General features: G+C 38.8%; 3 protein-coding genes across 4 annotated transcripts; 2 read left to right on the forward strand and 1 right to left on the reverse strand.

Moving 5' to 3' along the window:
- The first annotated feature begins 1507 nt into the window (after window positions 1-1507).
- mrpl51 (mitochondrial ribosomal protein L51) lies at window positions 1508-5533 on the forward strand. 2 transcript variants are annotated; one of them, XM_041793895.1, is made up of 4 exons: window positions 1508-1766; window positions 1888-1984; window positions 4207-4314; window positions 5199-5533. In XM_041793895.1, exons 2-4 carry the CDS (start codon window positions 1900-1902, stop codon window positions 5393-5395), a joined length of 390 nt encoding a protein of 129 aa, XP_041649829.1. In that variant the 5' UTR covers window positions 1508-1766; window positions 1888-1899; the 3' UTR covers window positions 5396-5533. The 2 variants fall into 2 exon arrangements, with proteins under 2 accessions (XP_041649829.1, XP_041649828.1); XM_041793894.1 differs by having other exon boundaries at window positions 1508-1676.
- Window positions 5534-7893: 2360 nt separating this feature from the next.
- LOC121513588 (synaptobrevin-like) lies at window positions 7894-14783 on the forward strand. Its single transcript, XM_041793415.1, has 5 exons — window positions 7894-8542; window positions 9511-9658; window positions 9989-10147; window positions 10594-10645; window positions 13713-14783. Coding segments are annotated over exons 1-5 (378 nt in total). The 5' UTR covers window positions 7894-8540; the 3' UTR covers window positions 13730-14783.
- Window positions 14784-15376: 593 nt separating this feature from the next.
- Window positions 15377-24443, reverse strand: tapbpl (TAP binding protein like). Its single transcript, XM_041793414.1, has 8 exons — window positions 23508-24443; window positions 22950-23156; window positions 22603-22872; window positions 22305-22505; window positions 21037-21204; window positions 20857-20954; window positions 20128-20353; window positions 15377-19569 (listed from the first exon to the last, which is right to left on the reverse strand). Exons 1-8 carry the CDS (start codon window positions 23557-23559, stop codon window positions 19502-19504), a joined length of 1290 nt encoding a protein of 429 aa, XP_041649348.1. The 5' UTR covers window positions 23560-24443; the 3' UTR covers window positions 15377-19501.
- Window positions 24444-24721: the final 278 nt, after the last annotated feature.

Raw genomic sequence — 24721 nt, forward strand, 5'->3', positions numbered from 1 at the left:
GCAAGCCAAGCAACCAATGTTGCATCATTTTTACAGATATCTATAAATTTAAATATATTTTTTTACCTTTATTTCCCCATCAATAATTAATCTTTTTACTATGGTTAAATTAAATGTACTTGCATTATTTTTCAGCGGTGTACCACACCATTTGGACATTTTAAGGGAGGAGCAGGGGCCCTCCGATATTGTGTTTTACTCTCACAGGCTGTTGACTGATTCATTTAGTGGCTTTTGATTTGATAATGACACTGATTATTAACAAAAAATAAATACTGTGGGCCTGGGTAATCATATGCCCATGGAACTAAGTTCCATCAGGACAACCATCACTGCAGCCCTCCACTGATCTGAGCTTTATGGTGGAGTGGCTCTCCTCAAAGCAAGACACATGAAAGCCCACTTGACTTTCAAATGGAGCTCTTTGCAAACTCCAAGCAGGCTTTGTGTGTTTAACAGAGTCCTGGTTGTGCCAAACTTCTTCCATCTGAGAATCATGGAGGCTCATGTGAACCTTCAGTGCAGCACAATTTTTCCTTCCCCAGATCTGTGCCTTGCAACAATACTGTCTCTAAGCTCTGGATGCACTTCCTTGAGCCTCATGGCTTGGTTTTTGCTCTGATATGCACTGTAAGCTGTGAGGACTTTTGTGAGGTGTGTGCCTTTCCAAATCATGTCCAATCAATTTAATTGAACACAGGTGGAGTCTGATTAAGGTGTAGAAACATCTCAGCAAAGATCCAGCGAAGTAGGAGGAACCTGAGATAAAGTTTTTTGTTTGTTTGTTTGTTTGTTTAATTAATTTGCAAAAAAAAAAAAAAAATCCATAATCTGTTTTCACCTTGTCATTATCTTTAACTGCATGTTATAATTATTGTCATTATTATTATTTTTTCACATGTCTAATGTTACCTTCCACCTGTGAAGGTGTACATGTTTAAATATGTAAATAATACTACTATTATTACTATTGCTAAGTTTTTATCATGTATTTTAATACTGTAGGCACATTTTTCCCCTTAGTCTTTGTTATATACGGCTGGTTACTTTGTCTTCTACTGCTGAGCTGTGATAACCAAATTACCCCCAACAGGGGATCAAAAAGGTTATCTTATCTTATCAAAAGGTCATCATTTAAGTTTAACTAAAGCTTGAATGTACATAAAATGTACAAAATGAAAGATAGTCTATGAAAAGTCCCTAACATGATTCTGTTTACTCTTTTTAAATTATTTTCCATTTGTTATTCTACTAATATTGTTTACTTTTGTAATTAATTGTGGTTAGGGTCAAAGTGAGTGATCAAGAGGTACAAGATACCTGATTAATTTATTTATTGACCAATTTAATAGAAAAAAAAAAGCAATTTCCTTTTCATTACCGTTCATTGGATGGGGTTTGTCCCCCAAACCCACTACCTCCCTCTGCTGGTTAGAAAAAAAGCTGTAAGTGGTAAAGATACCTTTTATGTTTTGCTTTTGCGCCACCCTAGTGATAATACGGTAACAGCGCTATGCATTGTGGGACACGGAGGAAGATGGAAGCGGCCACCCCGAGCGTGTTGAAGTCTCATCAACAAACAATTTACTAGACATACCCACACAAATGACCATACTTTAGGTTTCGTTATTTTTGTAAAAAATTACATTATTGGCACGGGACTGCTACTGGACGCGGTGAGTGGTATCTATCATAAAACCTCATGTACTATAGCGACTATGCTAGCTACAGCTAAAGCTAAGGGTCAATGCAAAGATATTTGAAAGGTGAGTTCATGTGAGACTTCTGACTAGCGTACCAGTAGAAAAGTAAAATTTTAACAACGGTTTTACCTGAGCTAACTGGCCTATCCTTAATGTGAAGTTAAAATATGTTGTGTAATTGTAGAAACCTTAGAAGATGTTGGGAGGACTGCTGAAAGCTGGAGGGTCCATCTGTCAGTCTGCTGGGATTCTGCTCAACACTGCCAGGACAATTTATACGGGTAAGTAAGAACTGAGGTTTCAATCCATTAAACCAAGTCAGGATTTGCCTGTGAGACCATCGGGAATTAATTAGGTACAGTAATAACTGAGGTCAGGCCACTTGTATTTGCTTTTCTCATTGTAAATGTGCGCCAGTTAGCTGTAAAACAGGGCTGATGACCTGTTGAAAAACTCGGGGTTCCTAGTATTGGATTTTTGCCTTTATTTTGTATTATTTTTGCTAATACAAGTATAGAAAATCTTCTCTTTTTTTTTGCTAAAGATCATCAAAACGTCAAGTCACTCCTATACAGGTACATCTCAGAAAAATTGAATATCATGAAAAAGTTCAATATTTTTTGTCACTCATTTCAGAAAGTGAAACCCATATACTATATAGACTCATTACACATAGAGTGCAATATTTCAAGTCTTTATTTCTTGAAATTTTGATGATTATGGCTTACAGATAATGAAAAACCAAAACTCAGTGTCTCAGAAAATTAGAATATTACATAAGATCAATAAAAAAGGATGTTTTAAACGGAAATGTCAAGCTTCTGAAAAGTATGTTCATTTCTATGCACTCAACACTTGGTTGGGCCTCCTTTTGCATGAATTACTGCATCAATGTGGCGTGGCATGGAGGCAATCAGCCTGTGGCACTGCTCAGGTGTAATGGAAGCCCAGGTTGCTTTGATAGTGGCCTTCGGGTCATCTGCATTGTTGGGTGTGGTGTCTTTCATCTTCCTCTTGACAATACCCCATAGATTCTCTATGGGGTTCAGGTCAGGCCAGTTTGCTGGCCAATCAAGCACAGTAACACCATGGTCATTGAACCAGCTTTTGGTACCTTTGGCAGTGTGAGCAGGTGCCAAGTCCTGCTGGAAAATGAAATCAGCATCTCCATAAAGCTCGTCAGCAGAAGGAAGCATGAAGTGCTCTAAAATTTCCTGGTAGATGGCTGCGTTGACTGACTGTGGAAACTTCACACTGGACTTCAAGCAACGTGGATTCTGTGCCTGTCCACTCTTCCTCCAGACTCTGGGACCTTGATTTCCAAATGGCATGCAAAATTTACTTTGATCTGAAAAGAGGACTTTGGACCACTGAGCAACAGTCCAGTTCTTTTCCTTCACAGCCCAGCTAAGATGAGACGTCTCTGGTTCAGGAGTGGCTTGACACGAGGAATGCCACATTTGTAGCCCATGTCCAGGATTGGTCTGTGCGTAGTGGCTCTTGATGCGCTGACTCCAGCCTCAGTCCACTCCTTGTGAAGCTCCCCAGAATTCTTGAATGGATTTTGCTTGGCAATCCTCTCAAGGCTGCGGTTCTCCCTTATGCTGGTGCACCTTTTCCTACCACACTTTTTCCTTCCACTCAACTTTCTATGAATATGCTTGGATACAGCACTCTGTGAACAACCAGCTTCTTTAGCAATGACCTTTTGTGGCTTACCCTCCTTGTGGAGGGTGTAAATGCCTGTTTTCTGGACATCTGTCAAGTCTGCAGTCTTCCCCATGATTGTGTAGCCTACTGACCCAGACCATTTAAAGGCTCAGGAAACCTTTGCAGGTGTTTTGAGTTAATTAGCTGATTAAGGTGTGACACCATGACCTTCCAATTTTGAACTTTTTCACAATTTTCTAATTTTCAGAGACACTGAGTTTTGGGTTTTCATTATCTGTAGGCCATAATCATCAACATTTCAAGAAATAAAGGCTTGAAATATTTCACTCTATGAGTCTATATAATATATGGGTTTTACTTTCTGAAATGAATGACAAAAATTATTGAATTTTTCATGATATTCAAATTTTTTGAGATGTACCTGTACTAGCATTAAGCTGCTACTCTTTTGTGACAGTCTTTTTAGTTTTAAAACAGATAAATATATGCTTGAAGGTTTAACACCAATATGCTAATACCAATTCCATGTCAACAATGTTGACATTCTTAGAATATGCTTATACCATTCCCACGGTAGGGTAACGCCCAAATATACAGTATGCAATTAGATGAAATACCTCAATTAACACCTTTTGACGTAACATAGTAGGTCTCACTAATATGTGAGTATTTGAAATGTTGCTTTTTTGCATGACAAATGAATCAAACAATGGATTAACTGAAAAAGATTGATTTTATATTGCTCTGCTTTGAAAGGTATGTTTATTACTTGTAGTAGTAAATGTGTTGCATTGACAAAAGATACTGACATAAAACAACACGCTGTCTTTAGGAACATGTTGCCAAATCAGGATGCATGCCATCCCTGAACTGAAGAAGGTGGACCGATGGACTGAGAAGCGAAGCATGTTTGGAGTTTATGACAACATCGGCATCCTAGGTAAATGTCCACAACCAGTAAAATGCAGTTATGAGACTGCTCCATGTTTTCAGCTGTTTTGGGTTTTACATCCCAGCTTTTAAGACAGTGGATATGATACAAAATTAGGGGTTCAAATTTTTTTCATGTGTTCTTCTAGTGGAATTGGTAAGATACACCACAGTTATTATGTTGTATAAAGTAATGTCCTACTCAGTATGGTGCACCATGAGAGAGGTTTGGATAATCTAATTTTAGTTAAGTCATCAGCTTACAATAGTTAAAAGCAACCAAAGTGTGCAATGCCAATCAGCATCTCTTCCTAGATATCTATTTACTACCTCAAATTAAGTTGAGTTGGGATATTAAAGGTTAACACACTTATGTTTATACCTATCAGGGTTTTGGTGCTTGATTTTCTGTGCACTTTTTGGAAAAGAAGCTTTAACCTAAATCTTATAACAAATATTATATCTAACGTAAAAACGTCAGTATTATATGGCTGTTAATGATTAAGTCACATCTTTTATTTTCTTGCTCTAGTAGGGAATAAGTTGTTTGTTATGTAATTGTTCCTAAAAGGCATGTCCATGTGCCAGAAATCCAAGGAGAACCAAAAACAAAAGGATAGTTTTATGTTAAGGAAAGGCTCAAAGTCGTGTTTATCAGTAAAAGGCAGATTTAATTGTGAGGAGGTGTTGATCTTTGTAAATTATCAAAAACTACAGAATAAATACTAATGAGTTTGTTTGACAAGGTAAATCAGACATAAAAACAGTCAAAATTTAACACCATTTTTTCCCCCCTCAGATTTGATCTTAACCCCATTCCACACCCTTACACAGACTTTATTTTTTGCACACTCACACACGTTTTTCATTGAAGTCCTCACTTTCTGTCTGCAGGGGACTTTAAAGCTCATCCCAAAGACCTCATCATTGCTCCCACCTGGCTGAAAGGTTTCAAAGGCAACGAGCTGCAACGTCTGATCAGGAAGAAGAGAATGGTGGGAGACAGAATGATGACATTGGACAAACATAACTTGGAGAAGAGGATAAAGTTCCTCTACAGACGCTTCAACCGTTATGGGAAACATCGCTGAAATTTAATATGCAGCACTGGGAGATACCTTTGACTATCCTAAAGGACTGCTGGAGCCTTGTTGAATTGTTTCATATTGTAAGAATGATGTTTGTATCCACTTTCTCCTCGTCATCTTTATAAATCTGTTCAAACTTTCTGTACCTCTGCTTAGTTTTTTTTTTTTTATCCTGTTAACAGCCAGTTTTCCTGAAAAAAATTCTGCACTGTAAATGGCTGAAAATGCTGTTTACTGACAAACTGGAAAATACTCCATGTTTGATCTTTATTACAAACTCTTTTAGCGCAAGAAAGCCTTTGTTTTGCTGACAAATATAAATGAATGCTAACACCATCATGTTAAATATCATGTTAAATATCTTAAAGTAAAAACTGGATGATAAAACGGTCATAAAAGGTTGGTTTTATTTCTAATGTTACAAATAAATATTCATCCTTCTTTAACTCAGTGAGACCATTTCCAAATTTGTAACTGTTAAGTCCTTAATGTTTTTTTTCTTAAAATCTTTAGTATCAACAATATCTAAACATTTGAGCAAATGCAAACAATTGATCCTGATGTAGTCTTCTCTAACACCCTTCTCTATCTTTCAGTCAAGTCTTCCCACATTTTTCTGGACCCTCCAAAACGCTGTTTCAAAAAACCACCAAGCTAGAGTTGCCATGGTAAAATTGGTAAAACATCAAACAGTGAAAAAATTGTATAAATCAAACAATATTGATGCCTGTTTCCAACCCACAGCAAAAATCAGTCAAAATTGCACAAATATGTCAGCAAGGGCTTACAAAAAAATGTTGCCAATAGTAGATGTGTCAAAATATTTGTAATTTAGACAGTTGAAGATATGACTGAAGATATGACTGAAGATCTTCAGCTTTTTTTTTAGTCATTGTACTATTTCAAACTGCCAGTCATTACAGCACCATAAAGGAGACTGTATTGTTTGAAACACTGTACTGGAAATCTGAAAACATTGGGTTTTGATCAGTTTCCCCTCAGAAACAAGACTATCAGTGAGTCCCTGGCTCTGTCTCCTGTTCATCCCAAAGTTGTTGGATGGGGTTGAGAACAGGGATTTATAGGTTAGCGATCATGTCAGTAGCATGTCATTCTGCTTAAATATAGTAATAGAGCTACATTACATACAGTCACATTAGTCAGCTTGATATGAACAAGCATGACTATCAGTGGATATAAAGTGCTATAACATCCTCTTGGCAGTTTTAAATATATTCATACCTTAAAGCTAAGAACATAGCTTAAGCTAACTTAGATATGTAGTTATGTATCTTCCATAGCTGCTTACAGGGCTTTATTTTGCTACCTACCTATCTACATAGCTCTGTTCCCTACAGCTAAACTGGCTTTAGCAATATGGCAAATGTAGCTAAAGCTAACTTAGCTAAATAGCCAGCATAGCTTACAAGGCTGCAAGTGAGCCTAGCTTCAGCTATGTAAGCTACGTTAGCTATGCAGCTAGCAGAGCAACTTAAGCTACACTGGCTGAGTTGGAGTGTTTTCATAGAGCATGGGCTTTTTGCCTCCAAGCAGACTGTCACTCTGCTTTATCAACATTATGTTATCAGGTTTTGCAGATCACTTTTGGTAGCCTAACCATTACCTCAACCCTCACCCTTACTAAGCAGATGTTTACTCCAATTTTATTTCTAAAGTTTTGACGCGTACTTCCGTTTTAAGATAAAAGGCGTCTGTGTGCAGCCTGACCAGCTTGAAAAATTTATCTTGACTTCCTTCACGAAACAGCTGGTCATGGTAGGAGTGACTATCAAACTAGTGAATCTTAAAGTAACAAAATAAGGAGGAGGCCACTAGGAGGCATCATCCTGATATTCAGGACATCAGTCACATCCTTGGGAACGAGTCTACCGATATTCCCCGTGCACACTGAGACAATGGCTGCTGTCCAGTCTACAGGCCCAAGCTACAAACGCACTTTTACTTTCTGATAGTATGTAGGCCAAAGTATGTAACATTAGGATCTTAAATCCGTTTTAAAGACCAATAAGTTTATTTTTAATGTTACCTTTTAATCTCGTCTTTACGGGACAATATTTTACTAAAGCTGTTACTTCCTCTAATGGCTTTTTAGTCCTGAGACTTTCTCCTATTTTTAAAGACTGACTTCACTCCCTTTAACACGCACACACCTGAAATAGAAAAGACAGAAACAAGAGATTTTAGGCTAGAAATAATTGATTCTATAAAGAGTTAAAGCAGAGTGTTTGCAGAGGTAAATGTTACAGCAGGAGGAGTGTATCAGGAGAATCCCAGTCAGGCAGAGAGGAAACAGTTGAGTCAACACTGTACAGCATCCACTGTACCGCAGTGTCTTCCTGCCGCCCTATCCGACACACAGAGAGAGAGAGAGCTGCAGTACTGCAAAGTGTGAGGGGGGAGAGAGAGAGGAGGGGGGAGGGGATGAGAGGGGAGGGGGGGGTACCGCACTGTCGTTGCGAGTCCAAGTGGAGGAGGCAGGAGGAGAGACGCATTATTGCAGTAGCGTAGAGAGCCACAGCACTTTGCACAAGAGAGAAAGAGAGGAGGGGTGACAGAAATCAAACAGAGACAGCTCATTTCTCATGACTGGACTTTTTCCCTTTAACCCCACCTTTATTTTGAAATTACCAGAAGCTTCAAGAAGAAGCAACTAAAACAAAGCAGCCAATCAGAGCTGCATCTCTTTGAGGACTCTGTGAGGAGCAGGAGTCTGAACACCGCTGGATTTGTCTCTCTTCACTGGATTTGAATTCAGAAGTACTTTTCTCCTGCTTCACTTCCTGCTCTCCGGTGAATTATCACCTACTCGTTTACGTGCATCGGTATTGCGGTACTTTTGCTGACGACTTGCAGTAGCCTATAAATGCATCGCTAGAAGATTGGCTCCACTGCGCCACGACCCCCACTTTCCTCTCTTCACTGTTCGCACGGCACTTGTATCACTTTTCTCCTGGAGAATTTTGGACTTAAACTAGGACCGCTAGCTGTCAGAACAATCCCATCTCTCTTCCTCTCCAATCTTGCAGTTTTTTCATCTCTTTATTGTAGTTCAGACCCTCCCTCTCCTGCCTCTCACCCCTCCTCCTCCTCCGCTGCCCGTGAGTCACTTCAAACAGCTGCATAGAAGATGTGAGTATTTATGCGGCGATTTTTCTGCGATAATGCAAAAGATCGTCCAAAATGCACTGCATAACTTTAAATTCAAATCAGTTTATTTACTTGCATGTTTTTTTCTGGGGGTAGGGGTCTTGACTAAACTGATTTCTTTCAGCTTGATGGCTTTTTGCTGACGCAAGTGAAAATATCCGTCACAGCATCACTGAATAATGTATTCAGAGGTGGACTGCTGCCTCTCAACAGCCTCACACTGAGTTACAATGGAGATAGCTGGCTTGAACTGAGTTGTTGTATATTGTTTTTAACGGCATATGTTTGTTTATTATTAGTTTTATTGTTTGGTCAGAGTTTGGGGTCCCCATCATCACCCACTTAAAATGTAGCAACATCAATAGTAAATGATAGATGCTTTTAAACTGAGACATTTTATTTGATCCAGTTGATGCTTTTCTCCTGCAGTCCCTGTAAACTGTCCTGTAGGATTTAGTCTCTGCTCCCCTGAGGAGCATGTTTGCTCACTTTGCAACCTTCTGTGCTCATTCAGCTTGCCCCCTTCTGCATGAACCCTTTTCCCTTTTTCCACACATCACTTCACCCAGCCAAATAACTTCCCCCACCCAATCACTAAAAATCCACTCCCATATTTTTCTGCCACTGTTTTGCCCAGGCATAACCTCTATTGTATGTCCCTCTCTGGGGCCTGGACTTTCTTTCCCCTTCTGCATTTTCTCTCTCATTGACCCCCTTTTTCCACCACCTGCTCATTTTTTTTTCTTTCTCCCCCCCTTCTCCTTCATCTCACCCTACATTTCTGCTCTCCCCTGCTCTTTTTCTTCTGCTCTGTTGGGACTTTTCTGTCTAATGGTTACTCACTCTTAACCTTCCAGCGAGGTCAAAGTTAGTATTTTCTGCAGGCCCTAAACATACATCCAATATCAAACGATCAAATGGTCTGCTTTACTCTCTCAATTCTGTCTCAGGTCTGCCCCCGATGCTGCTGCACCAGCTGGAGCCCCTGGCGCTCCAGGAGCACCTGGTGCAGATGGAGCCCCTGCAGGTCCACCTGCAGGCCCACCCAACACCAGCAGCAACCGCAGGCTACAACAGACACAGGCCCAAGTCGAGGAGGTGAGCTGGGCCAGGCCAGACTGAAATTATTGGCCAGAGTTTGATGTTACTGTTATAGGATATTAATAATGAAATATACAGACTTAAAGAAAGTATGATTTTGTAGGATTGTAGATTAACAAACATCAAAAATGTTTTTTTCCCCGTTCATATGCTTTTATGTTCTATTTCTAAGATTTAATGCACTCTGCTGCAGTTTCTTAAAGGATGAAACTACCTAGTTTCCACAATAATGCTCTATAACCTCTTCTTTCCCTTAGATGCTTTCCTTTAATCTTCTTTGTCCCCTCCTCTGCCAAACCCTCCGTCATCGTCCCCACTGTGCTCTAGGTGGTGGATATCATGCGGGTGAATGTGGACAAGGTTTTGGAAAGAGACCAGAAGCTCTCAGAGCTGGATGACAGAGCGGATGCTCTCCAAGCCGGAGCCTCCCAGTTTGAAAGCTGTGCAGCCAAGCTAAAGAACAAGTACTGGTGGAAGAACTGCAAGGTGGGCACATTAGTGAGGCTCCATTAAACATATTGTTGTTACTGAGAGATACTCTTAATGTAGTCTGAGTCTGGGTAAAGAATACCCCCTTATTAGCATTCACAGTGTTGTCAAGAGACTGAAAATGTAGATGGGGCCTACAGAGATTTTGAAAAAGTCTGAATAAGATATTTAGCTCTTCATTTTACAGTATACAGCACATTTCCTGCTGAGATGCACTGATGCAAACATACTCCAGATATTCATTTGTTAATGAGCTGCTGTGGAAATATAAACAGATGCTTTGGTGAACCTTATGGAAGAAATCCCCCACAGTATACAGAATACACAAAGACTGCTTCACAACAAATCCAAAGAATCCATTATGTCCAAAAGGCTTTCAAAAGATACAGTCTGTCTTAAATATTGTGTTGTCAATATAGTAAATGTTTTTATCTCTTTTGCAGATGATGATCATGATGGGCATCATTGGAGTCATTGTGGTTGGAATCATTTTCTGTAAGTAAAAGATGATTCAGTCTTAATGCAGATATGTAAACATGGAAGTTGTCTGATGACACAAGTTATATATTTTTTAAAGTAGATGATTACTGTCTGAAGCCGATACTATTGTCTAAACATGTATACAGTTGTTATTAATCTGATTGGACATAGGCATCTCATGAGTGTTGATAGAGAGAACATCACTGGGACTTTTCACAATATGTATCACTCCGACTCAGCCTTAGAGTTCTAAATAAAGTTAATTAACACTACACCAGACAAAGTTATATTAATAAACCAATCTGATACCTTAAATCACACAACAGACCACAATTTAAATAGCTGTATCAGGTATATAAATTAGAGCTGTCAGATGTTTAAAACATTTTTATTGCTTTTAGTCCTGATTAATTTTGAAATTCCACTAATTTGCATTAAAAACTATTCATGTTTCATTTTGGATTTTTTGTAGTCTTAAACTAAGGTGATTGTCTTCCTGTTTGGATATTGATCTGCTTTTTAAGGTTGTCAAAAATGTTTTAATCATGGTCAATCCCAGGATTTCTGTAGTTAGTCACGATTAATCAGAGCCTTTTTAGAAAAAACCTAAAATTCCACTATTTTGCATTTGAAATAGTTTTTGTGTCATTTTGATTTTTCGACTGTCTTTAAGGGTGACTGACTTCCTATATGGATATATGAACTTATCCATGTAAAAATGAACTTGTTATGGATTGAAAAGGAAATAAGGAAACAGTAAAAAGGTTTTAACACAAGGTCCAGATGACTTTTGGCTTGTCCACTGAGCTGCCTGAGAGGTTTGTAGACTGAAATGAGATAAGAAGCAGTGGTGGACTCACTTTAGATCACAGTGGCAGCAGGGAGGCACTGCAGTGGTTTCATTAAAGTGTGTTTTAAGGGACAATAAAGCATGAGATTAATCGCAATAAAACAAAACTAGTGCACTAATTGTGGATGGTAGTTAATCATAATCTTAAGGATTAATCTTGCTGGCCCCACAGCTTTTATTTTTTTAAATAGGAGCCTTAGGTAGAGTGAATGTTGTGACATGAACTTATTAAATAAAAGAACTTGCTATGCATTGAAAAGGAAATAGGTGAACAGTTTAAAGGTAGATGTTTGATAATACAATATGCAGATGACGTTTGACTTGTCCACTGAGCTGTGTATGAGCTTTTTTTTTCAGGTAAAATGAGACATTGATTCACACCACTGTGGCTGTAGGGAGACACTGCAGTGCAACACTCTTCATTTAAATAAATATGCTAAATATATATAGAACAAAGTAATTGCTCTGTAAAATATGTACAAACAGCTGACTATAGCAGAATGATTGAGTTGATGTGCGGCAGGTCAGTTTCAATTGATTTGTGTAGATTTTAGAGTAGCAAAAGCCAATAGAACAAAGCCTCAGGCAGACAACTGGAGATACACTGATTTATGCTCAGCATACATCATTCTCACTTTCTCCTATCATGTGTCTTAAAAATCAATCAAGCTCTGTTTGTATAGTGCCAATTCTTTACCAAAGTAAGCTCAAGATGCTTCACAAAGAGGGCAGGTCTAGACCATACTCTCTATTGTGGCCTATTATAGTAGACTAGTGTTAATAATTAATATTTTAGTAAAGACTTTACCCTATGATAATAAAGACAAGCGTTAATCACCATAAGCAAGCACTATCAGCATTTAGCCCCGTTACATTCCCTCCAATGGGCAGGATTGTTGAGCAGACCAGACTCATGTTGACAGCCCTCTGCTGAAGCTGCGCTGGGGTTTGGAAAGGGCTAGAAGTAGGGGTAGAGATGAAGAAAGGCAAAAAGTGGAGAGGTACAAGAGAAAATATGCCAGCCCAATATGGTAGCCTATTTATACTGCTACATTTTCAGTCCATCCTTCTACCTCTCTTTGTTGTCCCATAGCAGTACTGTTCTTTAAAATCTCCCCACAATCCACTGGCAGGCTCTAACTGGGGGTGTTAGATATGTTATCACTCCTGAATTTCCGCACATTGAATAAATTTGTTTCAAGTGATGAGGTCAGAGCCATGGCACCAAACTGACATTATACTTCGCTGCTGAAATGGTTACAAACATGAGTCGTCTGACTGAAATAATTCTAATCTTATCAATCTTTGTTTGTATAGCACAAGTTCACAACTGAAGTTATCTCAAGACACTTTACAAAGAGGACAGGTCTAGACCGTACTCTGTACTGTGGCCTATTATAGTAGATCAGTGTTAATATTATAATAAAGAGCAGTGTTAATAACATTTCTTGTTTTATAGCATTTTACTATGTCATATGTATTTGTGTAACTATTGTATAAAAGCACTTGAGGCTGTGATGTTGTAATGGATATTGGCACTGCTGTGATTACCTTTGGCACTTGCCAGTAGCTACTGCCTACAACTGAAATCCCTGTGGTGCTGATTTTCAGTAGATCACTTCCTCTCATGTGATATTGCTGAGACAAAGAAGATAATCTGTTTAAAGCTCCTGTGAGGGACTTTTAAGTTTGCATCAATTTTAGCACCTCCTGTGGTCAAAATGTGCATTTATCTATTTGCTGATCTTGTTCTTGTCTTTTAATGAGAAAAATAAAACTATACAGAAAAAATCTGATTTATCCCTGATGATCTTGTTTGTTTTTGTATGTCACAGAGGCATCATTAATGTTAATGTTTAATTACCAGTGAAAAAGTCTATATTGGAGCTTTAATTCTGCCTAAAAATGAACATAAACAGAGGGTGCTTCTGACTTTGCTAAACAATGCTGGTTAGGTACAAAGCAGCACCAGTGTTTTTTTGTTTTTTTTTTCTGCTCTTACAAGCTAATTGTTAGAGCTTCTGTAATGGTTGTAAATGATTCATGAATCCTTATCACAGTAAATTATTTATATTAAACCAGTCTAACTTCTTTTTTGCACAAAAAACAAACCTGTTAACACAACAGAAGAGGAGGAAGAGCTCAGCTGCCTCTGCTTGTTTAGTTTGATGTATTGTCATATCCATTAGACTAATGACTCTCTCTCTTTCTCTCTCTCTACTTCACTGGCAGTGTACTTCTTCTACTGAGCTCAGCCCATCACTACAGATGGATATGGACTTAGGAATGACACGAGAGGGAAGAGGAAAAAAAAGAAAACTAAGCGCCCCCCCGTTGTCTGTCTTCTCCTTCCTCTCTTCACACAGTCTTCCATCAAACCATTCTGCACTTAAACATGACAGTAGCATCTCTAGGTGTCTCTGCTCTCTTTTTCCCTCCCTTCTCATGGCTTTCTTCCACTGGTTTGGTCTCGCTCACTCTCTCCTGTCTCCGCACCTCATGTTTTATTGAAGGACGCAGCAGGCTGAGTGGAGGGGGGAGGAAGGGAAGGAGACACGGGAATACACGGGGGCTGTACGAAGCTACAGGGGGAAATGTACAGTGTACAGATGGTTGAATGTGTGCAGGATAAAACTAGTGTTAGTCGTCCTTTCTATCCCAGATACGCCAAAGCCTGTCCATATTTCCCTTTTTTGAAAGTCCTACATTTGTAAATTGATACAGAACTAACACTCCTTCCATCACGACTGCTAGCATCATTGCTAATGACTAACACAGAGGTAGAACAAGAAAATTAACATTTTTGTTGTGTGTATTTGTGATCCAGTCATTCTAGCTAACAGCATTTTTAAGTTTTGCTGACAGGCTTTCATTTGTGACCTTTTTTCCGTCTCAGCTCTCTTTCTTAGTCACTCATTTTCAGTTTAGCAATAGTGGAAGGAACAAAATAAAATGGAAAGATATGGTGGGAGAGTTTTAGAAAAGAAAGATGAGTTTCAGGGTAAGGTAGCAGCATTTTATTTCTGCCACTAACAGACAATCTCCTGTATTCATGAGGAAAGAGAAAGGTCTCTGAACTCAGACTTCAGCCATAGACAGATGAATGTGTCACGTCACATTTTAAACAGGTTCAACTTTAGACAAAGCATTTGTTACAACCTTTAAAAAGAAGGCAAATGAAGAAAAATGACATGATTTTAGAAACCCCGAGCCTCACTCACATAAACACAGACTCACGTGTCATTTGCAGTCATGATAACGGCCAAACCGAGGTGTTTGTTTCTAACTTGCATGGCAAACGGTGTCCATAGTTTTGCCTCTTTGTGTGACCTGTGTATCTGCCATTTCTGAATCTAACTGCCGATTGTACATGTTCTTTTGTTAGTGGTCTAAATGGCCTGTGTATAATGTCTTTCTGATCTAATGATTACTGCTTATGCAATGCAATGATGCTCAAGATTTTGCCAGATTTTTTTTGTTGAATCCACTTGCTTTTGAAAGAAAAATAATTATTCAGAGACTGCAAACAGCTGCTACTATAGTGAACTGTTCAAACCACATAGTATTGTATGGGTAGAACAATAGTTACATCTGTCAGACTATGCTCCTGAAAATGTCTTTATAAATTCTTCAGGGTTTTAGGGGGTTGGGCTTAAAGATTTTCTTCTCTGATTTCAAGTTGATAAAAAAACCTTATGTGCAAAATGCATTGTTGCACAATTGTAGCAGTTAGACATAACTATCTGATGATACTGGTTGACAATATCAGGAGGTAATTACCAAACATACAGAGAGATGTGATTTACAACCTGAAAATGAAGTGAGATGCAACTGGATCTGCTAAAACAAATGCATGTTTAACACTTTTGCTGATGCAAATAAACAAATCACCAAGATTTCTGAGTATATTCTTTTATTCTTGAACACTTTTATTCAGTTTGAACTGTTTAAATAACTAGTTTTCTCACAATAGCCATACAGACTTACTCCAGCTGAAACAAGTATTATTGAAAAGAAGTTGCTGCATTGATCAAGTTGAGGATCTCAAACAATGCTGCTGAGCCAAAATATTCTTCATTGTAAAAGAAACATCAACAAAACTCACAAAACAAGTCAGAACATGTCTTAATGTTATTTTCAGAATAGTACCAATTGAACAAAAACCAAACAGCTGATAACTAGAGCAGCAGTTATCAGCTGGCAGACCGAGGGCCACATTAGGCCTCCCATAGCTTCCCATTTGCTCCCAAAAGAATATTATATTCAGAAGATATGATGAGTTAAAATATGCTGCTTTATCTTAGATATTGTGTTTATCTTTTCAATATATAATCCCACAAACAACTGAGATGGAAGCAATTTATCCAAAACAGTCTGGCTGCAGACTCTTCCTCTCTGACAGCCACTCTCACAGGCTGTTCATCTGACATGCAATATATTTCAGAACAGTAGTGCTGAAATTTGCTGGTACAATGTTTTGGATTCTATGTTTTGGGTTTTTTTGGGGGGCATTTTGTGCCTTTATTCTATAGAGGAGGACAGTGGATAGAGTTGGAAACAGGAGAGAGAGTGAAGAAAGACTTGTGGCAAAGGGCCACGGGCCGGATTCGAACCCAGGCTTCCTGCATACTTGGGTAGCGCCTTAGACGGCTAGACTGTGCACTCCCTGATTCTATTTTTTTAATCCAACTTTTTTAGGAAAAAACAGTCAATTACATGAAATAAGCACACTGCTAGGATTACAGACTAAAGCAGCATTTCATAAATTAAACAGGGAAAAAGGCCAGAGGTCTAATATGGGATTGAATTATGTACAAACCTTTTTAGAAGTAGTTACACTAACAGTGGCTCACTTTAGCTCCGTTAGCCTCAGCTAAAGCTAACATATCTAGGCTAGCTACATAATCAAAGTTACTACACAAGCCAATGGAGCTACGTTAGCTTTAGCAAGGTGAGCTTTAGCAAATGAAGCTAAGCTAACATAGCTACACAGAGAATGTACCTATGTATTTCACGTAGCTGCTTTGTATGCTTAGCTTTAGTTACATTGTCTATGTAGCTACATAGCTTATGCAGCTGATTATGCTATGTTTGCTGCGTTAATGTGTTTTCATGGAGGACAAACTTTTGTCCTGTAAGCACACTGCTTACTAGGCTTTATCAAAAACATTTTATTAGGTTTTAGAGGTCAGGTTTCTGACCTTTACGTTTTTGTATCCTAACCCACCCTAAATGTAAGTGTAATCCCAATTTTATTTAGTAAGTTTTAGTGTATATTTTTGTTTTGAAAGAGATAGCGTCTCAGATGAACGGTCTGTAGGTAGCGGTGTACAGTCAGACCCCTCTCATTTGTTCAGGAACAATGTCAGCCTGTCTGCCATTATTAACTCAGGAATGCAAGCTACAGCTCTCAAATATGCACTTTATTGTGCATTGAATAGAAATAGACAAGAATCATCAAAGCTGAAACAAATCCTCTTTAATGACTTAAATCTTTCTGGTTCCTTAGAATTTCTGTGAGCTAGGAGATGACACATACTTAGCAGTACATTCTTGATTAAAAACTCTGGTTTTCTACATCAGCTTTCCACTTCAGGATCTTTAACAGTACATTTTTCCCTGCTGCAGAACCAGAACAAAAGTTTTTTCATCAATTGTGACACAGCATCAAACTCAACAATGGACAACATAGCTGCCCCAGGAACATGTACATAAAATATCTCAATCGCCCTCATACAGTAAGCTGCAGTATTGGTGAACGAGGGGTTATAAATTAAACATATTCTGGAAGACAAAAATACCTTTATTTGCTAAAAATATAAATATTTTTTATTTTAAAGTCTGGCCCCAGATGTTGTCTGTTAACATAAACTATACTAAATGATCACTTTTTTAGGCATGCCTGTTCAGCTGCTCATACTCACAAATATATCTAATCAGTCTGTCACATGTCAGCAACCAGTGAATTTAGACATGTAGACATGGTCAAGATGATGTGCTGAAGTTCAAACAGAGTTCAAACAGAAGGAGGAAGAAAGGTGATTTAAATGACTTTGAATGTGCCGTGGGTATTGGTAGTCTGGCAGGCTTTCATGATTATGCCAAATTTTGACTCTTCTGAATGTTATAGAAATGGAGACTCATTAGATCAGCCAAAATTTTTCCTATCTTTCAATGTCCTGTTTTTGTGAGCCTGTTTGAATTGTAGCCTCAACCTCCTCTTCTTAAATGACCAGAGTGGCATCCGGTTTGGTCTTATGTTGCTGTAGTCTAACTGCTTTAAGGTTTAATGTGGTATACATTCAGAGATGCTTTTCTGTTGTAATGAATAGTTATTTGAGTTATTGTTGCCTTTCTAGAAGCTTGAACCAGTCCGGTCATTCTTCTCTGAAATACTTGGACCAGCCTGTCCTGCATAAACAACCATGGCACATTTAAAAAAGTTACAATTTCCCTTCTTCCTCATTCTGATGCACAAATTATACAAGAACAGATGTTCCATCGCCACATGCCTAAATGAACTGGTTGCTACCATGTGACTGACTGATTAGAAAAATATGCCCTAATAAAAAGCTGAGGAGGTATAACTTAGAGAGTGGTTGGTGAGTGCAGAGGCCCTAATATGGACACCTTCCCCTTTTTTGCCCCTTCATTGGCTTTACTATTTGTAAATCGGCCATTCACCTTTCACAGCTGCTTCATCATGCACTACAGAAACAAAACAAAACAAACAAAAAAACATTCAAGCCCATGCATGTCTTGGACATGTATAAAAAAATCAACCTGACCTAAAGTATCTGTGTATCAATATTTCTGAACATGCCACTAGAATTTAAAACAGAAATGGCAGGATTGTCAGTTAAATAATGTTTGGATGACTGACGACAGTGCAATTGAAAAGTTTAAATAGCTTTAGCAAAATATACAGATTTACAGAATATCATCTGATCAAATTTTACAGTAAAAAGATATAAAAATAATAGTGCATGGTACTGTTTTCAAATTCAGACCAATCATTAGAACTTCGGCTAGAAGTCTTTCAGCATTTACAAAAGGTTATGCAGACAATCATCGGCCTACGTTACAAAATCATTAACCCATTTAAAATCAGACCTTGCTTTCATTGTTTTGCTGATTCTGGTACTCACTGCTGTATAACCAATCATTCCAATGTAATCTCTCCAAGCTGCTCTACCTGTGCAGGATGAATGCTGTTTTTGATTGACTTCATGAGACTAAATTGTTTTTTAATGCCAAATAAAATACAATGTGAAAAAAATGAGAGAATCAAGCGCAAACTGTTCTCAGTAAAGTCATAACACAAGTAATCCAATATCACAACTCAAAAACAAACAAAGATACACTTACAAAAAGTGCAGTTTCACTCTCATTTGTATTTCTCTATTCATTAAAGCAGCGGTCTCCAACCCCCAGGTCACGGACCGGTACTGGTCTGTGGGTCATTTCTTACAGGGCCGCACAGGTAGAATAAATAACTTATTTTATTTCCATTTAACTGACTATCAGAGATTAAAAGCTGTTTTATTTTAAAAAATGATTAGATCTTCTTCTGTTATGTCGTCTGTTTGTCTGTCATACCCAAAACTTAAGCCCACAAGATGGAGAAAGAAAAGAGAGCTGAATGTAAAAGACAATACCTGGAGCCCAACTTTAAATACCTGTGTATTGAGACAGGTGATTCTCGCACACCCACTAATTTGGCATCATGATGAGTTGTATGTTTTCTGCACTTTGTTTTTATGTCTTTTGTATCATGTTACTTCATTGATTTATCCCCCACACATTGACAGCAGGTCCATGAAAGTGTTGTCTTTCATGAAACCAGTCCATGTCCCAAAAAGGTTTGGGGACCACTGCATTAGAGGGCTATAAGAGTTAGAAGAACCTGTCACAGTTTCTAAAAAGAAAAACAGTTACAATTTTCTCACAAATAACACAAAAGCAGCCCTTAAAGGCTCGGGCTCAAGTCTTGATGATCTTTGAGAATACTGCCATCTTACTTATCTCATGACTTGGACGAAGAAAAGCACGGTGATGATCAAGAAACCCAGAAACCACCAATAAGAGTCTGTAGAGTGGAGGACAAAGAGAACATGGATCAACAAGAAGAAATTACAGTAAAATGAATATCATGCAGATAAACATATATTTAACAAGGTTTCATTGACAAAATAGACATGATTTTATAGTAATATGTCTGAAATAATGTGGGGTGCCATGTTACATTAAAGTAAAAAGATTTAATTGTGGAGATCAGTGGGATTCATGTGTCAAGCCCACAAAGTGGGTTGTAAATGTTAATAATAAAATGTTTGCATGCATATCCTCCCAAGGCCTCTGTTTGAGTTGTTTTCTATCTAAAATCCAAAATGCAACATTTCATTAAATACTTTTGTGTGGTTGAATATTTTTGGACATCTGGGTGCAGTTTGTCATTCAGTAAGTGGTGGATCTTGAGCTAGACTTGTTCAGAAACAATCTAGACAAATCAGGCTGGCAGTTTACATCTGTTTCCAGTATTTAAGATAAGCTAATGTGATGCTAAAAGTAGCTTAGTTAAAGCTCTATGAGTTTGATGTTGATATTTAGGGCATATCACTGGCAAGAACGGGACAAAAAAGAATACCTAGTTGTGGACTTTCTACTTCCACACTGACAGAGATCGGAGAGTCCAGGGCTTGATGTGACACCCTGCAGATGATTTTAGTTCCAGGGGCGACATCAGAGGGCACAGTGAGGTGAGAGGACTGCGAGTAAGTCCCATCTCCGTGCTGCCGATGGCTGGACAGAGCGCCCTGATCTGGAAACACTAAGGACTCTGAGTCTGAAGGAGAGAGGGACAACCACTCCATCTAAGAAGACAAAAGAGAATAGAGAGTAGGCAATCATTCAGTCAGACTTTATTACAGCATCTTGCTTTCAGATGTATCCAAACAACTGCCATGAGAGCACAGATCCAAATCAAATGAAAAAGACACAGATTAATTTAAAAATGACAAGATCTTCTTATTAGTTTGGTTGTTTTGCTCCTTGAGTCTTCATGAATTGTCTTTTTGATTTATTTGCAGTGGAGAGGGAAAGAGTTTTTGAGTAAAGGGAGAGAAGTTTTTTTGTTGCTTTTTTTCTTTTACAGTGTTACAATGTCATTTGGCATTTTATCCAAAGTGATGTAAATCCAAGCAAAAGTACAACACAAGCAAAGCTCTAGACTGAAGGAAACAACATCAGTAAGTGCCACAAAGTGTTTCACTTGTGAAATCAAGTCAAAATGGGGAGGGACCTCATACTGATCTTTGCCCAGGGTCTCCAAATAACTAAAACCGCCCCTGAGTCTGACTACATAGTAGCTACAGACCTGAGTATCCAGGGGGTAATATTTAGCACAGTGGCAACTCAGTGTTGTCCGTGTCTTCACAACCAATTTCTCCTTTGAGAGAGACACTTGAGGGGCCTCTGAAATGAAAAAAAAAAATCCCATTAAAAAAGGTGATCATGTGGGGATTCATCAGTATTGACAAATTAGGTTGACACTCACGAAGGATGTTGAGATGAACGATCTGCTGTGCGTGAAAAAGGCCGACACTGACAGTACAGATGTACGCCCCCTCATCATGAACTTTAACTGTGGTCAGAGTCATAGAGGCATTTCCCTCTGTGACCACCAAGGCTGCATCCACGCTTGATCCTTTCCTCTCTACATGCACTGACAGACAGTCAAACAAAATCTCCACTTTAATCACATCAAACATTCCATTAGCAGACTTTTTGAGTTCTTTGTGCTTTGTAGTTATGTTCAATTAAATTTAAAGGTTGATGGTTCATTGTAAAGGAAGAACTTAGCCAGACCTCCAGGTACTTTTTTTAGGCTTTCTCTGGAAATAGGGAAATTATTAACATAATTAGACAGAATCAAAGGATTTTTCTGGCACTTAATGGTGGTCGCTTTCAACAAAAACTGTTCTGGTGGAGGGAAAAGAAGTAAACAGATCATTTGATCATCTATTCTACTGCAGCTCAAAGTGATGGGCAATGATGAGCCACATCTGTAATACATGCTTCTGCAGTGCTTTTATTAAAATCTCATCTGAACAAATTGCTGTCATTTACAAAAATTAAATACAAAAGCCAAACTTATCAAAACAGTGTTAGGTTAAAATCAAGCTCAGGCCCCTAAATACAGCTGGGCTTCAGAGAGAATGTGCATGGTCTCTGGTAGGGTCAGGCTAGACTATGTGGGCCCCATCTAATCTACTGTGACCTGTTGTGCTTTGACTGGTGTTAACCCTTTATAGAGCACTCACATAAGTACTTGGATATTCAAAATGTAAGCCCTAGAATATCATTGGTGGACACATACTTTTAAAATTCTTACATTCGCTAATATATAGAATTTTTTTTATTATTATGGTGAAAATCAAGGTCATTGATGTGACCATATATGGTTTCTTTCCTGTTCATGAAAAAAAAAAAATCCATAAAGTGTATGCATATAAAGATGCTATAATGGAAAAATAAACACATACAGAGTCTGAGTATTTACTTTCACATTAAAAAATATTTAGATTAGAAATATTCATTTTACAAGACATGTTGAGGTTGTCCTTAGATTCTGGCCTCTTTTAGAGGGCCTTTGTTTTGGACCAAAATACACGTAAAACTGTACTTTGCCAGTTCTGGAGGAAACAGGAAGTATCTTCCTCAACACCCTCAGAACCAACAGAAGTCATCCTCAGAGTTTAAATCCTCATTACGACTCAGAGAAGACCAGATCAGAACAGGGACATATGCTTACACAGCACTTACCAGATGTACTCCCCTCTGCATCATCCAGCCTCGTCTTCATTTCTAACACTTTCTGCCCTTTTCCTCTGTGCTGCAGTCGCCATTCAATGGCCACCTCCTGTGATAATGGGATCTCTCTCTGTCTGAAGCCACAGTCGAGAAGAACATCACCTCTCAGTTGAGCAGATACAGCCTTAATGTGGGAAAACACCACAAATATCACTGGAGGAAAGAAAGCAAAAACATCAATGGAGAAGATTAGTAAGAATGATGTAATTTGATGTCATTAAAAAACAAAAACAGATGAATAGTGTCCCACCTTCAGTCAGAAGAGTCCCTGATTGGCTAAGAGGCAGACCAAGTTTGTTTTGTATGAGTGTTGACCCATCTGTGTTCACCGTCTCAGTCTGCAGGATCAATGCAGTGCTGAACTCAACGCCCTCTACATCTAGAGACACCATGAAATAAACTGCATCTGAACTCTCCTGGGATCCTTGAGGAATATATCGACTCATTTCACACGTCACCTCCTGCTCATTGCAGTCTGCATGAAGCAACACGTCTGCTTTTGGGATCTCTGCTGATGACACTGCCACAAAGGGATAAAACGGTAAGTTTTTATGTTAAAGTAACCACAAACTATCTGCAGAGATGTTAGTGACTAACCTCTGGCTTCAAACAGGTAGGCGTCTGGATCAGGGATCGAAGGTGGGACAAAGGGGGTGAGTGTTTCCAGTGATTCATCAGGACCAACAGCAACGTCTCTTAGGACAAGGGTGGCTGGGGTCCGACTGAACAGAGAACGACCACCCATTCCTCCCACACCCTCCTCCACCAGGGTGCAGGAGAGGACCACATCTGCGACAGCATCAGCTGAGACACAAGGAAAACACTATTACACTCATCAAGATCTAGTTTAAAATGTTAGTTTCTCTTCTGAAAAAAGTTTTAATCTAAAGATAGAGGAAAGTGTTAACGACCTTTAGCTGCAAAAGTTACCTTGCATCCGAAGCAAATAACAGAAAAAGGTGAGCTCATACTATACATTAAGGATACTTGAAAGCTCCCTGATATGGCCTAATAAGCAAATTGGTACACGTTGCATGCAAATAATGAAGGGGAAGATATTTAGAAACCTTTATTGGGAACTCAAAGACCAATTCCCACATTACTAGCATGCGTGCTTCATATCTGTAAGTCAGTCTTTAAGAGTGATGCTCTTACCGTAAACGCTCGTCAGGAAACATCCAAATAAAATAACTTCGATCATCCCCATGCAGTCTTGAATGCAAAGTTTTATAAAGTTACAGTTTAAGAGACAAATACTTCCTGAAAAGAGCCCTATATAAAGTAATATAACGTCTGATAGCAGGCTACCTCCAAACTTTCGCTTTTGATTTCAGCACCTAACAAACACTCGCTGAAATTCTACGGTGTTTAGTATTACGCAGCCTGGTGACAGCATCGATAGTTTAACCTGGGTCAGCTCTCAAAAATAATAAAATACAATTTAATAGTTAACTCCTAATATAGTCAGACACAGGCTGTAACCCTGTCTCGCAATCCTGAGCATGCGCGTTTTGAGGCTAAGGAGCGAAAGCGATACTAAATCGTATGGCAGGACCGTCCAATGACGGAGAAGCAGGGAGTGGATCATCGGTTTCTATGGAAACATATGATTATCTATCGAATTCGATTCTGTATTATTAAACCGTGCAGCGCACCCTATGTCGTCTTTATTTGGCGTAATGGTCATCAAGGAAAGAACAGATGTGGCGCACTTTGTCTTTAAGGTTGCTCAGGGTTACGGTTGGCGGAGTGATTTTGCTTCAAGAGACGTGATGTATCACAGGTGTGTTGAGTTCAGTCGAAGTTTTATGTCGTTCTCCTGAAGTTGTCTACGTGCTCTTACATACGAATATCCCGAAGGTAAATTAACTCTTATCAAACATTGACTGTAGGTGGCAGCGGACAACGGACGGCTACTGTTTGAGGAACTAGAGTAGTGCTCCAACCCAGCTTTGTTTTTACTCTCTCGCCGTGTCCTACAGTTAGAAAGCTAAAGCCAACTTAAGCTTGTGATACTGGTTGAAAACGACGCACTTTCCCAGCCTTTTTGCCTCGCCGAAGTGATGATACTGTGCTGTACAACCGGACATTATAGGTGAGTACAGGTGTGTGTGTGTGTGTGTGTGTGTGCGGGGCGCGGGGTAATGGGGGCATATTCCAAAAAAGGGTGATTTGCTCTGCTAACTTCTGCTGTGCATGGGGCAGATTAGACAGATTTTAGTTAGAAGAAAGAGACTATCCTAGAGTCGACCATTAAATTAGGATTTTCCTACTTTGTTTCTGATGATGCTCAGTAGCCAATGATTTAATTAGCAAAGATGTACAACCTAATGACAGGATAAAGCTGTGTAAACCCTGGGTTCATATTG

Source organism: Cheilinus undulatus, linkage group 8 (genome assembly GCF_018320785.1).
Source record: "Cheilinus undulatus linkage group 8, ASM1832078v1, whole genome shotgun sequence".
Classification (NCBI taxonomy): domain Eukaryota; kingdom Metazoa; phylum Chordata; class Actinopteri; order Labriformes; family Labridae; genus Cheilinus; species Cheilinus undulatus.